Raw genomic sequence first — 27,913 nt, forward strand, 5'->3', positions numbered from 1 at the left:
ATTCTGATTGCATGTTGACCATTGCTCCAACGCGGGCGTTCTGAGTGTCCGAGCTGCTCGCCGTTTTTTCCGCGTCCCCAGAAATATATTGGTATCTTGCATTGCAGGTGTGTAGTTTTCTGACGTTGGCGACTGCTAACTCTATCGAAGCATCTCGGATCGTTACGAGCCTCGAATCCCGAGATTCCGGACCTCCATCCAGAAGTTCGGGTTTTCCAAGTTCTCTTTCCCTTTCTCACTCTCTCGAAATCACATCCTCTGAGAAAACTCGCCCGCTGATCAGCTGTTCTGGAGATGCTGATCAGCAGCTGCGAATCATACATGCACCCTTCGGACCACGGTGTTGTCCGTGTTGTCGTCGCTCGTCGAGCTGCCATCACTGACATTCGACGGCGGATTCCGAGTGTTCAGAACGAAGCCTTTTCCGCCGCCCTGCGGAAAACCATAAGAAACGAAGTCTGCTCCGCATTCTGAGTTGATGGACGTGTCCCGCGACAGTGCGTGGGGAGGTAAATAGTCGTTCAGGCCGCGGTTGTACAGCACGCTCTGGTCCTCGAAGCCCAGCTGTACTGGACTCGACGTGGTGAAGCTGAGGTCGCCGAGACCCGTAGGAGGCGGGGGTGTGATTTGGATTGCGGACAAGCCGAGGGCGGTGAGGTTCGAGTGGGAGTTGGACTCTGTAGAGCTCAGAAGACTATTGACCTCGTCGTTTATGGCGGGCACATGCTCGGGGATATTCGACGTGAGCGCTCTCTGTTCGGCAGTCAGGTCACTGTAATCCCAGCTGTAGCCCTGCAGGTCGTCGTAGCGAAGGCCAGGCTGGCTTGCAGCGCTTGCGATCGAACAATTTTTGATTTTGTCTTCGGCGTACATCTGATCTTTGTTGATGTAGGGATCTCCGCCCCGAGGAAGACGCAAAATCGACTGCGGGGTCGTGGGAAGTGTCATCCCTGATTCGGGTCCGAGTTGCGTGGTTTGGACGTTGAGCATGGGCTGCTTGTCTAGATTGTTCATCATGGATCCCCCATCGAGTTTCCCGGTCTTCCCAGCAATGTCCAGAAGTAGATCGGCCATCTGGCACTGCTCAGCTGCGGGAAAAAAATCGTTGGTGAGGCAAAACCGGGAAATGTCGGAACTTGAGGGTTTGGCTCCGAATCGCAGTCAATTCGACCGAGCTATAGGAACTCCTTGAGCTCTGCGCTTACCAGTTTGCTGATGTTTCTTTTTCTTTTGTTTCTTGTTCGAGCAGTAGTCGAGGGAGTCCCCAGTCGCGCCTTGTAGCATCACCTGGCTCTGGAGGTGCATGCGGCGATGTTTCTTGAATTGGTATCGGAAGAAACACACGGTCAAGAGCGCTAACAGGAACACCAACGACACAACGGACACGATACCGATCAGCTCTTCGACTGTGGTGTTGAGTTTGCTCGAGATGATCAGTGGTGGCTGCAAGTGCTCGCTGCAGAAGGGTCCCGTGACGTTCGGAGGACAGACGCATTCGAAACCACCTGCAGAAAAGAGGAAGGCGCGCTATTATTATCACATGTTCACCGTGCCCAGGACGAATGAGTTTCGGTATACGCAGGTACATCCGAATTTGTTATGGTGACGGTGGCGGACGCTTCGGCTTCGACCCGAGTCCTCGGGTTTCTACGGCAGACCTACCCAGAAGGTTTATGCAGGTGGCTCCTCGAGCGCAGATCGGATGCAAGCATTCGTCGATGTCGTATTGACAACGCTCCCCACGATATCCGATGGGGCATCTGCACGTAAAACCAGTCTCTCCTTCCTCGCAAACCCCTTTGTTCTGGCAGGGATTCGGATTGCAGTACTGGCCGTATTCGCAGCGTTTTCCGCTAAGCTGCGGTGGACATTCACATTGGAAATCATTGTTCTTGCCCTGAAAAAGATGACTAGTTAGAGGAATTTCACCACCCACAGGGTTCGGATAAGGGACCACAAATTGGGCGGATTCGCTCCGCTGCGGAAGTCGGGGACGGGGTTATCTATCGAAGTCGATTTGATGCGGAATGCCCAGGAACGGAGAACTCACATCTTGTACAATCGTGCAGAGAGTTCCGAAGAGACACGGATTCGATGCGCACGGATCGGTGTCAACCTCGCAATGACTGCCTTTGAAACGCGGCTCATTGCAGACGCAAGTGAAGTTGTTGATGTTCAGACCTAGGAGACAAGTTCCCCCATTGTGGCAGGGTTGGGCTCCGCAAGCTCCGGGGTTCGGCAGAGGGTCTTTACATTTGAATTGAACGTTGACGAATCGTTTGAGTTGGGCGACATTCGACGACCCTGTCACGTGCAGAGGCAGCCACACGGAATTGACTTTTATGTCGTCCATGCAGCCGAAAAAGCCTCGCCGGATCTCGTCCCGATAGTAGCCCACCAGGATCGCCCCGATAAAAAGCGAATTTTTCTCATCCAGATTGAGAATATCGTGACTGCCCGGAGAAACCCCGCTCGCCTCCCACTTGCGATCGACAGAAACGCGGGCGAAGTTGCCGCGACGTTCCAAGATAACGTGATGCCATTTTCCGTCGGTGATGGTCTTGTGCGAGACTCGGACGAGACCTTCGCCCGATCCGCAATCGAAACGGAACTGCACCTTGCCGTTGTGCACTTCGAGCACCGCATAATCTCTGGGACCTGCAGCGTACAGAATGACGCCCGACTGCTGGAATGTTCTCACTCGGCCGCTGAACATCAGCCGTTTCTCGATGCCGTGATTGAGTTCGTAGTGAGCGTAGGACCTCTCGTCGAAGTTCAGAGGATGCCGTTCTATGTAGCACGTCTCCGAATTCGAATCGGCGCATGTCTCGTTGCAGAGAGGGCCGCCCGTGTTCTCGGGGCATTGACAGGTGTAGCCGGTCGTCTGCAGAGTTGACGGTATACAGTTTTTTGGCGCAATGCACGGGTTTTTCGAGCATTCATTGATTGGATCCTTGCATTTCGGGCCTCCGAAGCCGGGTTGACAGATGCATTCGAGCATGGGGTAGTGCCTCGGTGAAACGAAGCTAATCCGATCGGTATTGATGCCTTGCAGATCGCTCCGATCCAGTTCGACGGTATCCGAGCAAACTCCGTTGACACACATGCCGTCTCTGCATCTATTCTGGGAGATGTGGAGAATTTTCCTGTCGATTTCCTTGTCCATGAGAGACTGGTTCTCCCTGAGTTTCTGGGATATGATCGCAGCGTCGTAGTAGAGTTGGTTCTTCCGAACGGCGAACAAAATGTCGAGATTGTCGCGGCGGGTGGAGCGTTTCGAAAGCGATCTCTTCTCGATGGAATTGTTCGACGGGCTCAAGTTGATGCTCGGCTGTATGCTGATGATGTGGACGTTCTGTTTCTTCAGTCCGAAGAGAATTTTCAAACCGCTCTGGAAACCCTTCTGATAGGTCAGCAGGAAGTCTTCCGGTGTGACGTCGGCCAACGTCAGAATGACGGCGTTGTTGAGCGCGTCCTCGGTAATCAGCGTCACGTCGACGACCACCTGGGTCTCGGTGGTGAATTTCGCGTCGCTCACGCTGACGTTCACAACGTACGAACCCACGTCCAGACCATTCTGGGCAGAGATTATCCCCTCCTCTCGGTCGACGGTGAACAAGGCGTTCTCTTTGTCGGACAGCTCGAATCTAAGTTTGTCGTACGGATCGAGATCGCTCGCGTGGATTTTGCCGATGAGACCACCGGGGAAATCGTCGAGATACGACGTGATATAAATGTGCAAACTGTCGACGTCCGGAGGGTATTTGCTCTCTTCGATGACCTTGATGTGGAGATTCGTTTTCGAGCTGAGCGAAGGCGTTCCCGCATCGCTCACTTGGATCTGGAGGTTGTATTCGGCGCGACGTTCGGTGTTGAGCGACCCGTGCGTGAAGATGGACATTCCCCGAACAACGAAGTCCGAGTTGAAGTTTCCATTGAGGATCGTTAGCGTGAAGGGGCCGGCATTGGCGGGCGTATCTCTGTCCGTCACCTGGATTTCGATGACTTTCTGATCGCGTTTGCCTTCTTGGACGATGGCCGAATAGTTGCCTCCCTTCACAAACTGAGGGGCGTTGTCGTTTATATCCGAAAGCGTGATGGAAACCTCAACGGTCTCGTTCAGTTCGGGTTCACCTCCATCATGGGCCACCACCAGGAAGTAGTAGTCGGACTGGAGTTCTCTGTCGAGACTCTTGCGCAGAACCACAACTCCCGACTGCGGATCTATGGCGAACTCTGGATAGTCGCTTGCGTTTACAACAGCGTACGACAGTTCCCCGTTCACGCCGCTATCGGCGTCGGTTGCCTGGATTTGCAAAATGCGTTCCCCGACTTTGGTGTCTTCACGGATGACCGAGTTGTAGCGGCCCTTGTCGAACGTTGGCCTGTTGTCGTTGAAATCCAACACGGTCACGTTCAGCAGGGTGGTGGAACTGAGCGCCGGCGTTCCCCCGTCTTGCGCCACCACCGACAGCATGTATTGGGCCTGCGTTTCGTAGTCGAGAGAACGCATGACGGAAACGATTCCGGACTCCGGGTCGATATCGAAGTTGTCCGCATTCTCGAGCTTGTAGCTGATCTCCGCGTTGATGCCGATATCTCGACTGAACGCTTTGACCTGCGCCACGTGCGTGCCGTGCGGTGCCATCTCGCTGATGTTTGCGAAGTACATTTTCTTCGTGAATTCGGGCGGGTTGTCGTTCACATCGAGGACAACGACATTCACCGAAACTGCCGAGGACAACCTCGGTTGGCCGTGATCGATCGCTTCGACGGCGAGCCGGTACGAGTCGACCGATTCCCGATCGAGCGTCTTCATTAATTGTATTATACCGGTATTGGACTGGATTTCGAAGTAGCCCCCGGCGCTGTCCATCAGACTATAGGACACCTTGCGGTTGATGCCGACGTCTCGATCGGTGGCGTAGATCTTCATCAACACGGTGCCTATCTCGGCGTCCTCTTGAATCGCCACAGTATAGTTGTCCTTGAGAAACTGTGGCGCGCAGTCGTTGATGTCGCTGACCATGATGCGAATACTCGACGTGCAAGACCATTCCATGTGCTGACTGTCCTGTACGTGGGCAGTCAGTAGATAAGAAGACTGCGTTTCTCTATCGAGTGCCTTGCTGACCCGGAGCTCTCCTGTGGAGAGAAAAATTTCGCCTTCGTTGAGATAACGGCGCCATAGCTCCACGATACCGCAGAACGAAACCTAGCGCTTTGCCTTCATTCCGTGACATATTAATAATAATTCATTTGGAAATATTTTTCTCGCTCCGAATCGTCTGATCAATGTTATTTCCTCGGATAAAGAACACAGAACAAAGATCGATCGCGCCGGAACCCGATGAGCGTATGTGTATATCTTACCCGTCGTCGAGTTGATAATAAACTGTTCGTGTCCCTTGCCTCGGAGCGAGAAACGCATCTCGGCATTGATCCCGATGTCGGCATCTTTCGCCGCCACAGTTAGGATGTAACTTCCGGGGGACACGTCTTCTTTGACTTGTTCAATATATTTCGATTGTATACAGACGGGACCATTATCGTTGGCGTCTCGCAGTCGGATGCTGACTTTCGTATTCGCGACATGGAGACCGTCGCTGGCAGCGATTTCTAGGATGTAATGTTCCTGGCTTTCACGGTCCAGGGGCTGCCGGACAAATAAAACGCCCGTGTCCGACAGTCCGAAGTGATTCCGGTCGTCGCCGGACGTTAGATAGAAGTACATGGTTTGCTGCAAATAAATAAGAAAAATTATAGTATAAAGGAGTGTATAGGGAAAATCTGCCGCCCAGCCTCGGGTCCATGCACGGAAAAGAAGAAAAAACGCTCACGCTTTTGGGGTCGTCGGGATCTTGAATTTCGAGCGTGAAGATCTCGGTGTTCACGGGTGCGTCTTCGTCAACCTCAACGTCGTATAGATCTCGCGAGAACGTCGGAGGGTTGTCGTTGTAGTCGACCACATTGATGAACACCGAGCTCGTCGAATACTGTTTCAGAGGAGAGCCGTTATCCCGGGCGACCACCGAGAGGTTGTACGACGGAACGGATTCCCGATCGAGGGCGATTAGGTTCGTGATCCAACCCGTTTGCGAATCTATCTGGAAGATATCGGCAGCCGGGTCGTTGCGCTCGAAGAAATCGTAGGTCACAACTCCGTTCAGATCGATGTCGACGTCATTGGCCACCAGTCGCAAGATCTTGCTCCCGACCGGAATGTTTTCGGCCAGGCGCACGACATATCCTGCCGCGCCCGACTCGAACTCGGGCTTATTATCGTTCTCGTCAGTGACGATCACGTTAATCTGGATCTGGGAGATTAATCCACTGGAACGAGACTCGGCTTTGATGCCGATGTGGTACTTGGAGCACTCCTCCCGGTCCAACGACCTGATGGCGGTGACCCTCCCGGTGTCCCGGTCTACGGTGAAGAGGGAAATCTCGTTCTCGGACGACAAGAGTTCGTACCTGACGTCACCCGACGGTTGATCGTTCAACGTCGTGATCACAGTTGGGATTTTAGCGTTCTCCTTGACATAGAGGTCTCGGATGCGGTTCGAGTCGTGGGGTTCCTTCTGGTTCGGATGCAGGGCTACCACTACTACTGGTGCCACCGTCTCGAAAACCCCGTCGGATGCCTTGACGAAAAACTGGTAGCGAGCGCCTTCTGTCAGCGGTTTCTTGAGGAATATCTCGCCATTGTCTTCGACGATACCGAAGCTGTCGGTGATGTTCTGCGGATCGCCGTCTCGGAACGAGTATTTCAAACCCCTTGGCTGGAGATCCTGATCGGTTGCGGTGACCTTCAAAATGGCTTGACCTGTCGTGAAGTTCTTCACGTTGCATCTGTATTCCGGCAAGAGGAACTGCGGTGGATTGTCGTTTTCATCGGTGACGGTGACGCGGACGACGCTGTGCCCGATTCTGGCGCCGCCGTCCTCGGCGACGATGGCGATTTTGTACAGGGAGCGTTTTTCCCGATCGAGAGTTCTTTTTGTGCGGAGTTCGCCAGTGTCCGGATCCAGGGTGAAATAATGAGTCATTTCCTCCGACTGGATAGAGTACTTCACTCGACCGTACTGGCCCCGATCCTGGTCGGCAGCCGACACGGTGATGATGTACGTACTGGCTGATGAGTTCTCGGGAACGATGGCCTCGTATTCAAAATGCGTAAACTTGGGCGAGTGGCTGTTCGCGGGCACGATGTGGACCTTCAGTTTGCAGAATGCGACGAACACTCCGTCGGTGACGGACACGTTCAGCGCGTGGACGTCCTGGTCGGACTTGACGAGTTCGCGGAAGAAGTGTAAGTTGCTCACAGAGACGATTCCGGTGTAACGGTCGACAGTGAAGGCTTGGCTGCCGGAAATTATCTGATAAGCGAGAGTGGGGGTGTTGTGATTGAACTGATCTGGGAAGCGGGCCAACGTTTGGTGAACGCTCAGAACGCTCGGGGAAAAATCTGGATCACTGGCTCCGAGGTGGGCGACGAATTGCCCTCTTCGGGCCAGTTGGCTTATGGAGCAATCTACAACGGGGCGGTCGAAAACTGGAGGACTATCGTTGATGTCGGTCACTTGGATGAAGACCAAGGCCGTAGACGACAGCGGCTGTGGGGGTCCGGAATCGGTTGCCATCACCGTCAGTGTGATTCTGCGGAAGGACAAGGGAGAATTCTGTCAGGGAAACGTTTTCCGTCTCGAAAATTGCAGCGGAAATCCCGCCACGGCCGACGCTCAAGAAATAGACTGGTGGGTTCACTTTTCGACAAATGTGCAGAAGGGTCGTCCTGAAACCCGAAAAAACAGGTAGAAGGTATCCAAGGGAGAAGACTGACCTGGAATGCCTCTCGTAATCTAATGAACGTCTCAGGCTGATGACACCCGTCTTGGAATCGATGATGAAGCGATCAGAATCCTCGACGGAGTAGCTGATGACGCTGTTTGAATCCTTGTCGTGCGCACGGACCGTAAGGATGCTCGAACCCGGCGGCGAGACTTCAGAAACGGAAACGTTGTACATGATCTGCTCGAACAGTGGCGGATGGTTGTTGACGTCCTCCACGTAGATCGTCACAGAAACATCGGAGTGTGCCCCGCTCAATGAGTCGGTCGCCCGCACCGTGAGGTCGTATTTCGCCGTCTTGTCGAAATCCAGCTCTTCATTGACGTACATGACACCTATGGGTAACGAAAAATTATCAGCAAGCGTTCACCCCGCGAGCAGAAAGCTCCGGAATCGCTGTCTTTTATTTTTCTCCCGACGACAACCCCAAAGACGATTAAATTGTTCAACGGAACGCAAGCTTGCAGTAGAAATTCGAACCAAACGAGAAACCGTACTCACATGGCGCGTTGGCCGTGCTCGGACCTGTAACACACGGAAAACAAAAAAAGAAAAAACTTAGCATGCAACGCAAAACATTCCCTCCATCCGAACGTCATATTCCTCCAACCTCGAGATCAATCCACTGATTGGGTAGATGAGTGAAATCATGATACGACGATGATTATTCACTATCGATCAAACGGGACGACCAGCACGACGATGGAGGGAAAACACGAAACTTCACAAAAACAATCAAGCACGGAATACCGAACACAACTGGGTGCGATCGGCAGGTGATAGAGGCGAAACTCATCGACAGATATCCGCCAGGACTTACCGGCTTGGTAGTCTAGTCTGAAATCCTCTTTGTGGTGGCCCTCAGTGATGTCATAGATGAGAGGTTTACCACCTGGACTCTGGGCGATGAGCGTGAGCACCGGCTCCGTTGGCAGATGGTTCTCCTTCACATGAGCGCTATAGAATTGCTTCTGGAACGAGGGCATCGTCCGCGTAACCACTTTGACCGGCACCTGCACCTCAGAATACATTGGTGGGTTGCCCTCGTCCTTGGCAACGACCGTGATCGTGTACTGCGTCATATGAGAAGGAAGACGTTTCCGGAGGGTGATGTTCCCACTCTTCGAGTCGATGTCGAACACTCCTTTGTGCAAATCGCGGAGGTAGTAGAGCACTCGTCCGTTCGCTCCGTCGTCGGGGTCTTCCGCGCGAACCTTCTGAACCTGTTCGCCTTTGTTGGACTCGATCGGCACAACACAATGGTAGGGTGTATCGACAAATGTTGGCGCATTGTCGTTCACGTCTTCAATTGTGACATCAATCAAGGTGCTCGCAACTCTTTCGGTGGCGAGAGCGACGGCATTGACCACAAGCCTGTAGTCGGCTTGTTGTTCCCGGTCGAAGACCGTGCCGGGCCGAACCGTGAGCGCGCCCGATGTTTCGCCGACGATGAATTTGGCCTCTTCGTTCAACAGCTTGAAATGGATCGGTTCTTGGAGACGAGTTCCAACCGTGCTGAGGACGAGCAGCGGTGCTTTCGTCGCGTCCGAATTCTCGACCACGCGGCTCTCGTAGAGTGGATACGAGAATCGGAACGAGGGATTGCCGTGAAGGGGACTCTTCACAACGCTGATGTGCAGCGACGCTGTACGCTCGTGGAGGCCGTCGTGCGCGGAAACAACCAACCGATAGTAATCGAGCATGTCTGCAAAACGAAAATGGGGGGAATTAGGGAAATTCGAGGAGTCCGGTGAAGAGTCTGAGGGGGAAATTTGAATTTCCCCTCATCGAATGTGCGATTCACGCAGGAAGAAGGGGAGAGGGGGAATGATTCCGCTCGATACTTCTCTCACGGCCTGTCAACTTACTGTCGGGTTGATTGACCTTGACCAGTCCGGTCACGGAATCAACCTGGAAGTGCTCTTCGATGTTTCCGCCGATGATCGAGTACTTGATGACTGGATCTATGTCGGCGTCGTGGGCCACGAGTTCGGCTACCGTGACGCCGCGGTGAGTGGGCAACACAAGCGTCACGTTGTACAAGTCTTTCTCGAAGATCGGTGGCGAGTCGTTCACGTCGAGGATCTCCACGGAAACTTTCGCTGGTCCACGACTACACAAAACCGTTGGTCTTCCGTTGTCGCAGACTTCGACGCTGAACGTGTAGGAACTCCTGAGCTCACGGTCGAGGCGGTGCGCAGCTGAGATCGATCCGGTCGAGGAGTCGATCCTGAAGTATCGCCTAGCCCAGGTGTCTACGATTGCGAACGACAGGTGTGCGTTGATGTCACGGTCGGCGTCTGTCGCCGTGACCACCAGAGGCAGCGACTCGTTGGTCATGACGACGCTCGAGGGTTCGGCGGCTTCGCTTATGGTTCCAAAATATACTTTCGGTTCGAGGACAGGAGCGTTGTCGTTGACGTCGACCACGTGAATTGTGAGTGCCATTTCGGTCCAGGAGTTGACGAGATTGGTCGCCCGAACGATAATGAGGTACTGTTGTTTCTGCTCATAATCCAGGACGCATGCCGTCGTCACGATCTGCGAGGGGTCGGAAAGGAAGAATTTAGCCAAAAGGGACGGGAGAGACTCCTTCTCATGAAGGAAATGGGCCGCTTTGCTCAAAACGAGTACGGCGTCAGCATAGAGCTCGGATACGTACGCCAGAATTTTGGTCGATTGAGAAGCATCCCTCATCGTTTCCGAGAGATATATCATAGTAGAGTGCAGATCCACTCTGGGCTTGGGTCACGACCACGGGTGTTCCGATCGGTTTGTTTTCTTCGACTTCCACGACTTTGGTATCAGCTTCGAATTTCGGAGGTGCATTAGTCGCCATGGTGACTGGAAAGGAGCGCGGACACGCATTGATTCGAGTCCATGTTGTTTGGAGCTCAGTGGGAGCCCGCAACTATGAGAACGCTAGCTCCGGGAAGGTAGCAAGCATCCTGAGCAATAAGGAATAATAAAATAGGAAGCGGTGGCCGCCTCAGTAAGTTAGACCGCGACGAGCCCACGGCAAACTTACCTTTTATATGGACGGTCACGGTGGAGTTCAGCGATGGGGATCCGTGGTCAGCGGCTCTTACCACCAGATAGTATTCAGGAAGCAGTTGTTGGCTCAGAGATTTCGCAACGCTAATCGTTCCGAGTTGGGGTTGGATGGCGAAACTGCTCCCGACATTTCCTGCGAGCAGATAGAACACGAACTCAGCCACATGAAATCAACTTGTGAGAGCCTGCTCGGATCGCTTGTGTGCTTGCCCATCGCTCCCGAACGAGAGCGACCGCATGCGTTCGGCTTAAGAGCCCGGCGTATCACAAGCGTATACAAGCTCGAATAATCTCCGATTCTTCCGAACACCGTCGTGTAGGAAGGCACGGCAGTGCGTCGGAACGATACGCGTCGACTCGAAGGTGCGGCACCTCCTTGACGGACCCGAGATCAATGAGAATAAGACGCGTATTTGGGGATGAGTATAATTGCTTGGGTTCGCGGGGAAGCGTACCTCTCGGGGACATCTCCGGGGGGAGGGGGGGTCATGGATTCGGAAGTCTAGATGATCTCTGCGCCATATGTTTGGAGTCGGCTCGAGTCGGATCCATCGCTGCCGAGCACCTGCATGTCCCCGAAAGGTACGATTGACGGCCAAAGGGTCAGCGGCGCGACGGACGGAAGCCGACGAGAGCAGAGCGGGGACCATGGGGAAAACGGGGGATCAAGCGAAGATATTGAGCCAAGTGGCTACGCTGGCGCTGTAGTTTCGTCTCAAGGAGTGCCGCCATTTTTTTCGGCTAACTCGGTCGCTCTCCCCCTCTCTCGCTGTACTCCCAGTGTAGCATAATTGATCCGGAGCTTCTACTGGACGGAATGTGGGGGGAGAAGGTTTCACGTCGTGAACTCGATGGAGCAGAAGCCGAGCTTCAAAGGCGGGCGAGGATTTTAGAGAGCGTTCGTCCCGGTTCCGCCAAACCATATTTATCAAGGAGTCTTTGCGCAATTAGTCGGGAATTCGACCGGCGGCGCTCATCCTCCTCCCGTGTCCCTCACTATCTCTCTTGCTCCTCCGTCACGTAATGCAATCTGACACAATCACTGTAACGGCGAAGACGAGACCGCTCACGGCCAAAGTACGCCCCTCTCTCGGCGTTTGAGTGACGGAGCCAATAGCTCCGATACGGATTTCATCGAAAATTGCTGCACCGATGGGTAGAACGGGGAACACCGGAACTTCTCGATGGACCTCGGAAATTCGATTGGCTTTTCCTCTTTGAAGCCTCTTATTTCTGTCTTCCATGCCCGGGAGCACGCTCCCTGGTCGGCCTCACGTACCGGGGCGGACGGCAAAGCGTGGGATACCGTCGTTTGCTTTCAATTACTTGCTAGACTCACCGGACACGATGCTGTACGAAATGCGGGCGTTGTCTCCGCGGTCTTTGTCGACCGCGGTCGTTTGAACGACCGAGGTTCCTAAAGCTGCACTCTCGAACACTTTGCCCTCGAAAGAGCTCTGTAGAAATTCAGGCGCGTGGTCATTATGGTCCGCCACGTGGATGTGGATCCGAACATAAGCGCGTTTCCCAGGCCAACCTGTAACGAGCGTCAGAATATTTGAAGTTTCCTCGTGGACCATCCCGAGGGAATAAGTACCATTCTCCTTCCCAGGATTTCGGGATGGGAGCGGAAGGGGGAACGGGAGGAGGAGGTTCCGATCGAAGCCCTCGGTCTGCCTTACCTGAATCCTTAGCTAGAGCGGTGATGATGTGCTCGCGGGTTTCCTCGTGATCGAGAGGCTGCGCAACCTGTAGAACGCCGGTCGACGCCGCCAAATGGAACTTCTGCACACTGTTGGTCGCCGCAGCGTTGTGAATGGCGTAGAAGAGCTGATCGTTGAGATCTTTGTCCACGGCTTTGATTTTTAGGATCTCCGTACCGGGGGAGACGAGTTCCGAAACTTCGACGTTGTAGGTCTCCTCAATGAACTCAGGGTATTGATTGTTGTCGTCGATGACGGTTATGTTGATCTCGGTATAGGTCTTGGCGAGGCCGTCGCTTAATTCTACGCCTAACGTATACGCTCCCACGTCCGACTGCACGATCCGTCTAGCGACTATCACAGCACCCTCGTCGGGTTTTTTCAACGCGAAGAGCTTCTTCTCGTTGCCCGAAACGATTCGGAAGAAGATGCTGTGGAGATCGAGGTCGATCGCCGAGATCATGGCCACTACGTGTCCTACTTTGTCGACCTCAAACACCTCGCTTACGTCGACAGATTTGATTTTCGGCGGACGGTTCTCCGACGAAGACGGCTTCGATGCGATGTGCAGCATCACGACGCAAGTGGAGTGTCTTGGAACTTCTCCGAGGTCGCTGACCTTGACGTGCAGTTCGTGGATTTCGTCTTTGAGCAAAGCGGATCGGGAACGGATCATTCCGGTTTGTTGATCGATCGAGAAACGAAACGTGGCCCCTTTTGTTATGGAATAGGCGAGCTCCGAGTTGGCACCGGTATCGTCGTCGGTGGCGATCACTTGCGCCAAGTCGACCTGCTCCTTGAGCTCCTCTTGCTCGAGGATTTTGAAACGGTATTGCACTTGAGTGAATTTCGGATCGTGGTCGTTTATGTCGCCCACGTGAATGAGCACCTGCGTCACGGAAGACAGTGGAGGCGTGCCGTCGTCGGTGATGGTCACGTCGAGCAGGAACTTGTCCTGGATCTCACGGTCTAGTCTTCGGTCCGTGGTCGTGATGCGGCCCGAGTACGTATCGATGTGGAAATGGCCTTGGGGGTCGCCAGCCGTAATTCTAAACGTTATGTTGTCCATGTTGGCAGTGTGATCGTTGTCGAATGCCTCGAGCCCGAGAACGGAGACGTTCGCTGCTGAGTCTTCGAGAACAGTGCCTTTGTAATACGGTAGTTTGCTCAACGGTGCGTTGTCGTTGACGTCGTTGACCTTCACGTAAACGTCCAGGCGCGAGCTGAGCGGCACCGCCGCGCGGTCCGTGGCGGACACGACGAGCCAATAGTAGGGTTTGTTCTCGCAGTCGAGGACGGATCTACTCCGGATGGTTCCTGGAAGAAGAGACCGGGAATGCGTTAGTCGTCGCGTCGGGAAAACAAGGAGCCGGAAAGAGAAGCCTCCTCTCCTCCCCCAAAGTTCCGAGCGCTAGGAAGATGACTCCGCTGCGAGCAGTGATGCGGCGACAAAGGAGGTGCGGAAAAACGTCGAGCGGCAGGAGAATGCCGGACCCCATAGATCGCAACAATGAGCGACCGAGACGCGGCTCCTCCTTGTACGGGATATAAGGGGTAACTCGTTCGACAGTCTCACAAAAGAGCAACGACGTTAAAAGGAGAAGTCCAGTCGCAGCGGTCCTTAGCTTTCCGATCAAAGTTTCGCGCTTGGAACAAAGGATGGCAATCCTTTTCATATCGGCTTCCTGGCCGTCGGTCTTCTTCGAGTTGCGACCCCGTACATCGGATAAGTTGACGTCCTACTTTCAGTCGGACGGAGATATCCAACCGATGATTCTCTGACTGGCTGCCGGCCCGGCTCGACACGCCACGCTCCAGTGTCGATTGAGCCACTATCGCTACCGACGGAGGCATTCCGGTTCCGTTCGTAGGCGCACGCGAACGAGCTTGTTGACGCAGCAACTTTTCAATACTCATCACGGCGCTCCCGCGTCATGAGTCTCGGAAGTCTCGCGTTCTGCAAGTGCATCGGAAGGAGCAACCGCCACAGCTCCAAGTCCAGCGAGAGCCAGCCGACGGCTCGATCTCCTGAGCGTCGGAGATCATCATCCTGCTCGGACTGTGGGAATCGGACGAATCGATTCGAGTCCAAGGGCAAAGCTTGCCGACAACAATATGCGAACAATCCGAATCGATATTTACCAGGCCACCCATAGATTGTGGACGAATTTCGTTCTGTTATTATGCCCCACTATATCATCCGCGACAGCTTCTCAGTGCCCCCGTCCCCGGGGACCTTCATTTCTTCTTCATCGCTCCGACGGTCGTCAGAGCCCGAGCTCGTCCGGACTTATTCGCCGATGCTGCAGAACGAGCGGGAGCATTCGTCAATGCGGTCGTGTCGAGCGTAAGCACGAACGGCAGCTGCACCAGGAGCTGCGACTAGAGCGGCAGCACCAGCAGAAAATTAATGTTTCGGCCTAATTACGGCGAACAGCATTCACTTGTTTTAGGCTATGCCGAGAGTAATCATCGTTATACGATCGTTAGAACAACTTATTTAGCATCTGTCTAAATAAGCTCTCCGCTTTCCTTCGCAACTTCTTCCGAGACCAGTACAGCAACATCTCGATGGAATCGCCGGTGCTGCCATGCCGTTATGACTCGCCCGGAGAGCCGTCCATGCGCTTTGGGAATAGACGCCATTCTCCTTTTCCGCCATGTCGACACAGGAACCCGACGGACGGACGGACGAACGAACGAAGCAACGAACGGAGGAAGGAACGTTGCGTGGGGGACGGGAAAATGACCGACTGAACGAGCAGAGGAACGAGAGAGTCGGCCGAGCGAGCGACCGACCAACAGGGTCCACAAAAACGTCGTCTATGACAAATGGCCGATGGCAGCGGCGATGGCGGCATGACTGCTGCATGGATGAAGAGACTTTGTAAACCGCTGACACCCGAGACGTCTCCATCCATACATTCATTCGTAGTACATACACCCCCGAGATCGCCGACAACTACGCGAGCACAACAAGTCGTTATGGCGCGGGTCCCACGGAGCCTAATCCCCCCATTGTCTCGTACGACTTCCCCGGATGGAGCGAGGAGCACAGAGTGACCGTTGGAAAAAAATGAGGAGATGTTTCCAGAACTTCAGAATTCAAGAGACATATATGTACATATATCTCGACGGGGGGCCCCGAGGGAACGGGGCATCCGACAGAGCTGAATCCCAACGGAGGGAGTTTCGACTCCCGCTCGCAAACGTTTCCGGCATTGAAAGGATCCGGACTCGAAAAAAAACATTGATGCTGTTCGCTCAGCGACTCCATTGATACGCACGCGGCGAATGGAGCCGGCTCGGTGCAAAAAGCTCGGTGGAAGCAGCAGCCCCGAGCTCCCTCCAAGTCCCCCCCAAAAGCGATGGATAGCGTTTTTTAATTGACCTGACGTTCCGCCCCCCCGTCCGAATCGACACCCGGATTGATGCGAGTTCGTCTAATGGAACAGATAGGCACACCACACAATGAATGGGTTGACAGACTCAGAAACGCGGGACCGAAAATTCTTCGGGCGAAGTGAGGAATCAGTTTCTGAGGAAATTCGCGATTTAGGAATGAGTCGGTGCTCAAACCACAGGTAAATGAGGAATGTGCGGGAAGAGAGGACTTCTCGTTTATTGTATCACATCTACTCGGATCGAGGAGTACGTTTATCAGGAGTGCATACGGGCACTGGGGATTCGGTTGCGGATGGACACGGAGGGAGAAGGGGGAGGACTGCGAGCAAGGATAAGAGCCATTCGTCCGCGGGGAGGAACTTTTAATCTAAGCCGTTACCACATCATCAACGGCTTGCTTGCAGCACCATTTAACGCCATAATAGAGAGGTAACGGCGACCGCTGCTGTTTCCACGTCTGCCGCTTCTGCTGAACCAAATCGAGATTCACTCCGGCAGCGCTCGCGGATCCACTGCCTTCATTTTTTTTCCATCCGGCAGTCTCCTTCACACGCGAGTCAGTGTCTCTTTGTGCGGTCTCGCCTCCGAGGATCGTTTGGAGCTCGCTTAGCTTTTGACTCGATCGGCCGCCTCGAATCTAGTTTGAGGACAAGGACTAAAGACTTGTCCCGAGTCGCTCGGACGTCCAGTTTGTTTTAATCCGCGACGAGCTCAGAGCTGTAGTGAGTGATGTTTGACTCGTTTCGTTCGCATTGGCGGACGTCTGCCATGGCAGCTGAGCTGGAGAAAAAATACAAACAAAGCGAGTGGGAAAATATTGATGGACTCAATGCGCATTAGAGAAAAGACTGACAGAGAGATAGCTTGCGAGTCAAGCATCAGAGAGTCCACCCGCTGCCTTTCCGCATCGGGTCTCCCCGATACTAGCGACCGTCTTCAAGTCTGGCAGCACATTGATAAGAGACCGATTCTGAGAAGTCCCGAGCGGGGAGAAGGAACGGATAACGAAATAGCAGTCACGAAGAAAACGAGACCCGTATTTGCTGTTTCTTCCAGTAGAAACAAGCGACGAAACCGGAACTGTTCGACGCAGGCGTCGCGGAATATCAATCTCCGAACGGGTTTCCGAGAGAAATTCGAGAACAATATTGCCCGCTCTTGGTCCTGGCCACCTGGGTCATACGTTACTTTTTTGAGCATTGCTCCGAGCGCTCGTAATGAGGCGCTCCATGCTAGCCGACCGGAGGGGAGCTTCGGACGTCACGTGGAAAGAGGCACATGCGGGAACACGGAATTAAACCAACGTAAGTGGATGCACCATTGAAAGCGTAAAGACCCTCAGATGGGTTTGTGAGACTCGAGGGGATCGGGCGTGCGTGGACGCAATGGAAATTCGGCGTGAATCCTATTCAAAAGACTCCCCGAGCAGCAATGATGCGGAATCTCAAGAAATACGCCGAGGTAGCGAGAGAACGCTCCTTGACGCGTTCATGTGCATGTAGGGGACGGAGATAGAAGGCGAAGGTATAGATGCGGCGGGCAACGTCGTAAAATGAGACGTCAAGAAGGGATAGCGTGCTCAGAGCGGGAAAAAGCGACCAATCTGGAGCAAGGTTCATCGTTCTGAGCTAGACGCACCCCTGGAGCTCGAGAGACGTTGAGGCCTTTAATAGGTCCGAGAATGAAGAGCGCGGAGTTCTCTGTCATTTTTCTTCTGAATTTCTCTTGGAAAGAAAGCCCGCGTGTGTTCCGCAGCTTCCCGGCGTCGCTAGGCAAATAAATCAGCCCGCCTGCCTGCTTAACTGAATGAATGGCTGCATAGGCGAGTCCCGCTCCTCTCACTATTCGATTTTCCGCGTGACGGCTTTGTCGTCTCATCGGATGATGGAATGAGAGCGTGCTGAAGAATTTTGGATTTCTCCCCTTGGCGGTACTCCGTCTACTCGCTACCGCCGAAGGCTGGTTTCACGGACACCGATCAGCGTCCGGGAAGGCCGGCTCAAGGAACGACGATCGAGGAAATCAGGGATAGAGGGGGCGACGAAGGGAATCGCTGCAAGGGCTGATGCGATGAGCTCCAGGAAAAACTTTAGAGGCGACTAAATGACGTTTTTATCACCATGAGGACATTCGATGAAAAGGGGATCAAAGGGAGGTGCGGGGAGTTCTACGCCGAGAGATAGACGGACGGACGGATTGATGGGTGGGTAGATCCATCGATTTACCGGAAACAGACTCTCCTGCCGCTGATTGCTCACGAGCGGAGTTCGTGGTGTTTCAGAGGATACTAGGCAGCTCTTTCGCCTACCGACTCGGGAACAAAAGGAAACAGGGGATCCCTTCGTTCTCCAGGCTCGGCTTGACCGTTACCACAGACGAGGAAAATACCGGCTGAGCCGGCTAAGTTGCCCGCTCGGAGCTGAGTGAACTCTTCGCCGGATCCCATCCGGGAAACCGAGCGACGAAGTTGTGCGGAGGAGCAGTAATGATGTCCTTCAGCGCAAATTGGCATTGAGATAACCCAAAACTGTGCTTTTCTCCCTGTTCATCAACGCCTTGTGCGTCGCCGACCAACCAGCTGCGAGCAGTATCCGGAAAACTCGGCCGGCGAACCTAATGGGCGGCCCCGCTCCATTTTCTCCCCCCTTCAGGCTTATTCGGCTGCAAGAGTATCCGAGTTCTATGAAATGTTTTCCCATATTTCCCCCCACTCAACTGACTAGCTTCCCTGAATAATACAGTGCCCCCGACTATTCGCGGTGCGACTTCCACGCCCCCATAATACGCGAATTTTTAATAGTACTCCGATTTTCCTGCTCTGGTTCAAGCGGAATCGCAACTCTCCGATTGATCAACCGAAAATTGGATCTCCCTCGATCGTTGGTAGATATCGCATGCCATGGAGGACCCAGTCCTGAGGGAGGAGAAAGTCGACACCGCGACCGAGTTCCTCAGATTGGTGAAGACTCGAGCGAAGTCATTTAGGAAACGGATCGCGGTGTTCCCAGTTCAGAAATGGGGAGACTTTACCCGCTTGACATGATTTCGCGGATAACCTAAGCTCGGTGTGTACTGGGAGGAGGGACTCCGAGTTCGCGGAGAGTTGTTTCCCGCGGAACATCCCAGGATCGTCGATCGCGAAAAATGAGAGCCCTCCGTGTAAGCCAATCCTGCATCTCAAACGCGCACGCGGAGTGTGCGACGAATCCGCGTTTCGCGGATTCCGCCTGAGCTATACAATTCGTAATCTCTTTTCTTTGGCTGATTTCCTCTTCTAGTTATTTCCCCTTATTCGCTGTGACTCCTGACGATCTGCGGGGAGCTCTGCGAGCCGATATATGTAAGTTCATGAGATATACTCATTCCTTGTTCCTCAATGAGATCTCTGGAGGCTCCGTCCCGAGGCCAGATGTCGGGATTTTGAGTTTGTCTCGAGCCCCGGCCCCATACCGATGTCTCGGTCGCGATCCTTTCATCATCTCCCTCTCTACCTTCCCTCGTTCTGTTCGCTCTCGTAGAAGAAGCTGATCAAAGCAGTGTAAGTGGTGACGTGAGTCGTATATGAAATCGCAGTTCAACTCTACTGAAGGTTTCGACCGATCGACGGTTCGCTACGAGCGACCGATGCCCGGGGAGGCTTCATCGAATGTCTCCCTTGTATTTGTTCTTCCTCCGATTACTCGTCCCCTGCCCTCCCTCAAATCTCCTCCCGCCGATCGCACACGTCGAGCAGCCCAGAATGAGAAATCGTCAACAGCCTCGCACGGATTCGATGGTCCTCCCTCAGCAGGTATCTGTGCTTGCTTGCTCGCCCGCTTGTTGCCCGATCGATAGATTGGTTGTGAACGACGAGTATCACCGCTCAGCAAATCGAATCAAACTCAAATATACATAGATTCAATTGCGTCAATCGTGTCTCTTGCTGCGTCCGCTCGTCGAGCTGAGTGTTCTTGTGCAAAGTCAGCACCAATCCTGCTGAATGTCTCCGCTTGTTCCCTCCGCGTCCGTTGTTCCCCGTTGTCTTGTCGACTTGCCACTCGGCAGCGATTGTTATTCGGACAACGACCGACGAGGGGAATCGGCGAGCTTGCCCGGACCGGCGGATTCAAGAGCCGTGGGGAACTCCGATCCGGCTAACCAACAGCTCTGACTGACTGAGCGTCCAACAACCGGGTGGGGTGCTGATTGCTGTAATGGTGGGAGGAGTTGGCACTCAATTTGTTCAAAACACTGACTTTACACAAAGGACAGCGCACGGCAAGCGGGGGAAATATTGGAAGAGAAAGACTGTGTCGGGGGAAGATAACCGAATCTCGCGAGGGAAAAAGCGACGCAGATCGTGGCGTCCGCAGCAACGGTGGTGGTATAACATCCACACCGCCGCCGTCGCCAACACCACTGCCGGCGGCGACCGGAGAGGTTTGAAGCGAGGCCAAAACGCACAAATGGATCCAATGACCATTAGGATGGAACGGTACAATAGCGCCTTTCTTCCCCTCCGAACTCTGTGTTCGTACTCTTCTGGCATTTTTCCCTCATCCAATGGCGGTGTTTTGTCCGATCTGCGGCGCAAAGAGAACTGTAAAATCTTGCTGATTGTCGGAGTGATCGCGTGAACGCTACCCCCGCTCCCGGTGACCGCTTTCAAGCGAGGATACCTCCAGTTGTTCACGGGCGTGCTCCGAAGGGAAATACCCGAACCGGCAGGAGACGGTCGTGGCTAATCTTCCGATCGATAACTCACCTTTGAGAAAATCAAAGTGCGGAATGAGGATCCGAAATAGAGATGATCCGCAAGTCGGCCAGGACCACATCATTTGCTCATCGGGAGTACCGAAACTAAAATTGAGTGCTCAGGCTATTGGGTCGATGCGCCGTTTGCGCCAGCCGAGGAGCGGTATGCGAAGGAAACGGACACACCTAGGCCAACAGAGTTCCCCGAGCGACCGCAGGTCGAGCATAAGGGACAGCGCGGCGTGAGGCGCAGAGAGGCGTTCCGGGAGCGGTTGGTACTTCATCGTGTTCAACGCGACGATGGGGAAAGCATGGCCGCCAATATCTGGAGACGAAAACAAACTCGCAGAGGAACGCAGAGAGTCCACCACGATACTCTGCAAGACGTTCCTTCCGAATGAATCCACGAACTCGCATCGTGTATCACGAATAATTCTAGGAGCTTTCGGGGTGATTACCAAGAGCTTTTCGAAAATACAGATATCGGAGGATTGCGTCAGCGAACGGCGAAAAACTCCATTGCGCACCGTCGATCGAGTTCCGCGTGGGAAATAGAGCGGCTTCGAACTTCGGAAAAGAGTTTGGCCTGGAGTCGCGTGCGTCCGCTTCCGTCTCACTGAGACCGGACTCGCCCGGTGTCCGCGCTCCTCTCACACGAAAAACTGCCTGCGATGACCGCTGCTCTCGAAATGGTATGCTTAATGATGGTTGTAAATCATCGGTCTAGTACAACCCCCACAGAACCAGGTAGCTATGAAGTCAACGAAGCCGCCAACGAGCTAAAAGAGAGATGTATGGCGAATGAAATATGTATGAGGATGCAGATATGCGTTCGTTTAGCAGCGAGTGTCATGTGCGAGATGTATGTGAGTGGGGAATGCGGCCAAACGAGAAGAAGGAGGCGTCGTCGTCGTCGCCGCTGCTGCGGAAGATCATGGCTGGAGCGGTTGCCTGCGACGGCTGCAGTGGCTTTAGCACCGGCAGCTGAGGTGGCGTCAGAGGATTTCTTACGGTCGAAAACAAGAATGACGGGGCGAGGGGGACTCGGTTCGTCTCTTGATTTCCTCTATGGGGAATTCATTTGATTCGCTAGGAAGCACAACGGGGTGTCTGGGTGGAGGGCGATACCCTCGGACACGCTGCCGGCGACTACGAGAGGAAAGACGACAGAGATACCCATTCCGAAAGCCGCTCGCTCCCTCCCTCCCCCCGCGCCTGCGGGAGCCTCTCCTTCAAGAACAAGTTTATCCCGCCCGCCCGTTCGACCGCCCGCCGCGTCGCTCGCCCACCGGCCACCGTTCGAAGCTTTCCGTCTACTCAGCGGAGCTTGTCGACGTTTTTTTTTCTTTTCTCACAGTGGTCTCGGTGCGGTATTGCGGACTTGACACGACGGCAAACGCCCCTGTTGGATGAAGGTGTCAAGTGTCTCCTTCAATCGGTCATCGTAATCCCTCGTGGGTGTCGTTGTTGTCGTCAACGCCGTTCTCGCGGCTGTCGCTGCTGGACAAATTTCACAAGACGCAGCCGCTTGCGAACAGGACGATCTGCCGGCCGAAGAGATCCCGGGACGGCGGATCCTGCTCGGGCGAGCTTTCCCGTCTCGGACTGACCCTGGTGACCTTCCATTAGGGCGAGAAGATCACGGAAAGATGGATGACCTCTAAATTTCCTTTGCTCCGAGAAAAATCGTCCTTGAATGAATTATTTTCCCGGGTCTCTCACTTAAACTGATTTAGATGCACGGAACACCGCCTGAGACTGTCTCCGGAGCGAAACACTCCGATCAGGGCCCGAACTTATCGGAAATCGACCTTAGGCACGGGTAAGGTACGAAGGCCTCGCGGACGCATTAATTCAGTGTATATCTTTGGAGCTGCGTTCTAAAGTTGTCCCCCACCACCTAAGAAGCGGAGCTCGAGTCGGCTCCGCTCCAGGACGGGTTCGGAATTAGTGGCGCGACCGCTGAACTTGATAGCTGGGCTGCGTCCGCGTGTATTACAACATGGAGCAACGTGCGGAACGGGAAACATCGAATGTTGACAGCTACGAAACGCCGGACAAAGCGTGCCGGGATGCGTACCACTCCCACCGGACAGGATCAGATAAGGCTTGAAAGGTCATTTCGTTTGCAGCTCGGGCTCACGAAGATCGAGGGCCTCGCCGTCAAACGACTGCCCGCAAACTTGAATGGTGAGGCAAATTAGCGGGCTCGAATGGACTGTTAATTTCTTCTCCCTGTCACAGTCAGAGAGAAACGACAACGTCAGGGAACGCTTGGCTTGCGAAGGAATTTCGCTGCTATGGGGAGGGAAAAGACTTTAGCTTGCGAAGCGAGCTCGGTCTACTAGTCGTGTCGAAGGCCATCGAATTGCACAACGTTCCCCCGTAGAAATACGAAACTTGGGAGGCCTGACGTGACGGGAAGCGAGGGGAAGCATAGTCCTCCAGGATTCGGACGAAACACTGGAAGTCTTCCGGACCTCGACGGGCTCCGATACCTGCTCTGTTGAACGGATCCGTGATTGAAAGCCCAATCGAGACGCTCAAAAGTTTGATTGGCGTCTCGGTGCGGGTGTTCCCTCCGGCTGCTCTCCATGTTTGGAAAAGCTTTTGTTCCCATCGACAGCGGGAGCCGTGCCAAACAGTTCCTCGACTCCAACCGACAATCATTAGTCCCGAGGCAGTAATGACTTCCCTCTTAAGAGATCTTCTCTCCTAAGCTGCTTGCCGGCCAGTCTTTTCGGAAGGAAGATTCCTTGCCGGCAGGGAAAAGCGCGGGAGTGTTTCGCTAAGGACTCCCGCTGACAATCATCAATGTTGAAATCTCGAAGGTTTCTTTGTGAAATGATTGCACTCCGGCGTCGAGCATGCAGAATGAAGCGGAGCGAAAGAGTACGCAAAAGGGAATAAATCAGCAAACAAATAAATGAGGAGAGGATGCGCAAGCTTCAGCATACGGAGCGCAAAGCGAGCGAAGCGGGACGTTCATAGCAGATCTCTCGACCCGGTGATGGGGCGCCGCGCCGTCCTCTCAGCGCGGGATTTTTCAAAAAAATAAGAGAATAGAATATCGATCGGTCCTCGATCACGAGTCGCCCGCTCGGTCAACCGAACAACGCTGGAACTTCGAGCCCTATATCGATTCGAAGCCGGGAGCGCCGGAAAGCTCCTGCTCCGATGAAAATGATTCCCCTGTTCCAGCTTCCCGCTTGCGGCATCGGGACCGTGTGAAATGTCTTGGTCGGAACTCCGTGGAATGAGGAGTCCCACAGGGGCTACTTTGCAGTGATAAAAGCATTTTCCCACCTCTCTTCGACGTTGTCGATTACTTGTGGCTGCAAAACGATGCCAGCGGAGCGAACCAATCCCGCCATCCGGCCAATATGCCTGCACGACCCGAGAGGATATATGTGTGTAAAAGCTTCTACGTGACTCCGAAACCGCGCGTTTGCCACTCGACAAACCGATCGGGCAGCGGCCGGCCGGCCGACCTGCCGCGCGAGCCTCCACCGACTGGTCAGGCTGGAGTATCGCATTTGTCAAATGGCTTCCCTGTATCGGCCTACCGTCGGTTGGGCAATGTAGCAAGCGTGAGCCACACTCTGACCCCAATTAAAAGAGCACAACAGCGGAAATATTATCGGCATCGGACGTGGGCTCGGAACGCTGAGATACTCGGCTCCGCACGTGCTCAAGCGTCTCTTCTAATTTTTCCCGCGGAGCAATTCGTTTCGAAACCGAACGACCTTGACTCGTGCTCGTCCTTTCCGCCAAGAGGGATTTTCTAGCTGATTCCAAGCCACGTACTCTTTGTCCCGAGCGATCGTTGACCGCAACTCTGCGTGTGATCACACGACGAGGTGTTTCTATGAGGAGGAAAACTCTACTTTCAGCAACTCACCCTTATCATCAATCGAGAAGAGTCCCAGTCCGTCGCCATCGATGATCGAGTATGTGATCATGCCATCGAGTTTCGTGGAATCGTCGTCGTCGGTGGCTGTGACCGTTGTCACGAAGGCTCCCGGTGGCAGATTTTCGTCCACAGAGGCCTGGACCACGACGTCGGCGAATTTTGGGGCATGTCGATTTTCATTGACATCTTCCACTTCGACGAGGAGGAACGTATCGGTGTGCAGCGGTTTCGGTTCACCCGAATCGCTGGCGCGAATGGTCACGTTGTACAGTTGGCTGCGAGAGAGAAAAAGAGGTTCATAATTCGTTCGTTCGCCGTGAATAACCTTCATGAATGTTTAGGGATCGAGCGAGAAATTAATATTCATCGCGGTATTCGCAATGAACGCGAGATGCTGGATGAGGAACTCACTTTGTTTCGAAATCAAGTTCGCCTATTAGACGCACGATGCCCGTCTCCGAGTCGATTTCGAACAGGTTCCGAAGTTCTTTGCTCATCAGCTGGTAGCTGACCTTCCCGGCATCGTCGAGGTCGGGATCTTGCGCCGCCATGGTCATTATGACGGAGCCTTTCGGGAGGTCTTCGCGAACCCTCGCGATGTAGTTCTTCAGAGTGAATCGCGGACGTTCGTCGTTCACGTCCTGAACCTGTATATTTACCATCGTCGTTCCGGTCAGAGGCAGTTCGATCGAGGAATCCGTTGCTTTCACCATGAGGTTGTATTCTGACTGGCGTTCTCGGTCTAGATTCCGGTGCACTATGAGAATTCCGGCCTTTTCATCGACAATGAAATCGTCGGTTTCAGTTGACAGTTTATATCGAATTTTCGCATTGTCCCCCTCGTCGGCATCGGTGGCCCGTAGTTTGACCATGACGGCGCCTTTGTTGACCGATTCGCTGATTTTGAAGGTGTACAGGGATTTTTCGAATATTGGCGGGTTGTCATTGACGTCGAGCACGTACACCACGACGCTGATCGATGCGGACTTCTTTGGTTCTCCCAGATCGTAGGCCGTTATCGTGAGGACGTATTTCGGGGTCCGTTCCCGGTCGAGGGGTTCGACGAGCATCAGGTTCCCTTTGTAGAGGTCCATCTTGAAACACGAATCGTCGTCACCTGACGAAATTACGTAGACGATTCGACCGTTATAGCCGTGATCGGCGTCTTTGGCACGGAGTGGAAGGAGCGTGGTCCCGACCGGCACGCTCTCGTTGACAGAGATTTCCACGGGTGTGTCCTTGGGAAACTCTGGCGCAAATCTGTTCTCGAAGAAACTATGGGAAATAAGGGTGTCCTCTATCTGATCATGGCTGCGATCCGCTGTGGACACCCTCTTCGAGAGGAATTCCCTTAGACTCTTGGTCAGACCGGCTTCTCGGCATTCGACATGCGGTCTGAACTTTTCCTCCTTGCGACTCTTGAGCAGATGGTTCTGACTGTCGCTGTACTTCTCGATTTTCACTTTGACGTGCATCGAGTCGGAAAAATGTTCGCCGTCGGTGGCCGTGATGTTGAGCATGACGTCGTCCAGGTCGACGAGCTCGTTGGAATCGCACGCGACCGACAAAATTCCGGTTCGCGAGTCTAAAGAAAAGCACTGGTGTATGCTAGCCGGCTTCATCCGGTACTTGTACTGCACCTGGTCCTGTTGATCTAAATCAATGGCTGACAGTGTGAGGATCGCGGTCCCGATCGGGGTCTGGCTGTTTATGCTAACTGCGCAGTCCACCTTCTCGAACTGAGGTCTGTGATCGTTCAGGTCGCGAACTTGAACACGGACCGTCATTTCGGTCTGGCGTTGAAACGGCGTGCCCCAATCGGTGGCCCGTATGCGCAACAGGTAGAAACTCGAGCTCATCTTCTCGTAGTCGATGTTGTCGGTCGTCGACACGACGCCCGTGAATGGGTTGATTTTGAACGGGATCTTGTTGGTGTTCGCGAGCGCGAACGTCACGTACCCGTTCTCTTCGTCGTCGGCATCGGTGGCGCTCACCGTGACGACTTTTGTACCGATTGGAACGTTCTCATCGATAGTTACCACCGATCGGATGCTCTGGTTGAATCGAGGCGCGTTGTCATTACAGTCCAACACGTTTATATTTACAATTGTCGTGGCCACGGCAGCTCCCGTCCGGTGTCTCGTCGAGCGGCTTTTCGTGTTCGTGGCGCTCACCGTCAACGAGTAGTAGCGTCTCTGCTCCCGGTCGAGCCATTTGTTGGTGGAAATCTGCCCCGTTTTCGAGTTGATATCGAAAACGCCGTCCTCGTCTCCGGTCTCTATTCTATAAACGATGACGTCGTTGTGTTTCTCTTCGTGGGGTAGATGTGCCGAAACTCGGACAATGGGCGAATTCGGCGGGGCGACTTCATCGATTTGGACGTCGTAATCTTCTCTGTTGAACACGGGCGTGATGGCTCCGAGTGAAGGACGCACCCGAATGAATACGCTCTGATCGGTAAATAGCGAATGGGCGCCTTTATCCCAAGCGCGAAGGGTCAGGTTGTAGCCGCGGCTTTCCCCGGTGGCCCCGTTGCGCGGATCGAAGTCGATATTGTACTCGCCAGCTCCGATCTGATGCACTCGGAACTGACCATCGACGTCTCCGTCGGTGATGGCGAGACCACCGATTTCTCCGTTAACCCCGACGTCTTGGTCGCTCACTTGTACAGCCGCCCACGTTTCGGGACCGACTCCGTGCTCGATATAGGATTGGAGATTCTTGACAATGATTTGCGGTCGATGCCGATTCGCTGGCGACAAGTAAATGGTCACTCTAGCCGTACTCGCCTTAATAACCGTATCTGGAAAAAGAAAACGAGATTAGTAGGAGCCTTTTTTTTCCTGAGAGCCTTCGGAATCGAATAGACTGGATCTGCACGACGCGTACGCGGAGACGATCCGTGCCTCGCGGGAGGAGCTGCATCCCGTAGAGAGAAATATGCGACCCGAGAGAAACTCACGAAAGGAGACGCGCGTTTTTGACGTGCTCTCGTACACCTTCAGTCTCGCGTCCCCCATCCCGGCTTCGAACTATGTAGTTCCAGTGCGTGCGCGTAAGCTCTCTCGGATAGGACAATCTGTCGAGCGGAGCAGCAGCAGCCTTAGGTTAAATTAAAATGCAAAGCAGCTCTCAGAACATTGTTCTGTTTATCTTCGCTGTAGCACTGAAGGTTGACGCCCTGCCGTAGGCCGGCGGCCGACTCCGCGTTGGCCTCGTGTTTATGAAAAAGCCCTGATTCCACCTTCGTTCC

At 53.9% G+C, this 27,913-nt stretch overlaps 1 protein-coding gene across 1 annotated transcript in view; it reads right to left on the bottom strand.

Moving 5' to 3' along the window:
- Positions 1-315: 315 nt before the first annotated feature.
- Positions 316-27,913, bottom strand: part of kug (FAT atypical cadherin kugelei) — a 38,910-nt gene continuing 11,312 nt past the window's right edge. Inside the window, exons 5-20 of the mRNA XM_029110976.1 lie at positions 25,072-27,463; positions 24,649-24,935; positions 12,588-13,925; positions 12,245-12,442; positions 10,880-11,038; positions 10,514-10,695; positions 9,720-10,392; positions 8,672-9,556; positions 8,353-8,376; positions 7,844-8,186; positions 5,841-7,659; positions 5,374-5,740; positions 2,051-5,145; positions 1,663-1,897; positions 1,206-1,505; positions 316-1,088 (exon numbers count right to left, since the gene is read on the bottom strand). Of these exons, the coding sequence (XP_028966809.1) occupies positions 316-1,088; positions 1,206-1,505; positions 1,663-1,897; positions 2,051-5,145; positions 5,374-5,740; positions 5,841-7,659; positions 7,844-8,186; positions 8,353-8,376; positions 8,672-9,556; positions 9,720-10,392; positions 10,514-10,695; positions 10,880-11,038; positions 12,245-12,442; positions 12,588-13,925; positions 24,649-24,935; positions 25,072-27,463 (13,070 nt within the window). The remainder of the gene's footprint in view (positions 1,089-1,205; positions 1,506-1,662; positions 1,898-2,050; positions 5,146-5,373; positions 5,741-5,840; positions 7,660-7,843; positions 8,187-8,352; positions 8,377-8,671; positions 9,557-9,719; positions 10,393-10,513; positions 10,696-10,879; positions 11,039-12,244; positions 12,443-12,587; positions 13,926-24,648; positions 24,936-25,071; positions 27,464-27,913) is intronic.

The sequence above is a fragment of the Galendromus occidentalis genome, unplaced genomic scaffold (genome assembly GCF_000255335.2).
Source record: "Galendromus occidentalis unplaced genomic scaffold, Mocc_1.1 scf7180000077185, whole genome shotgun sequence".
NCBI lineage: Eukaryota > Metazoa > Arthropoda > Arachnida > Mesostigmata > Phytoseiidae > Galendromus > Galendromus occidentalis.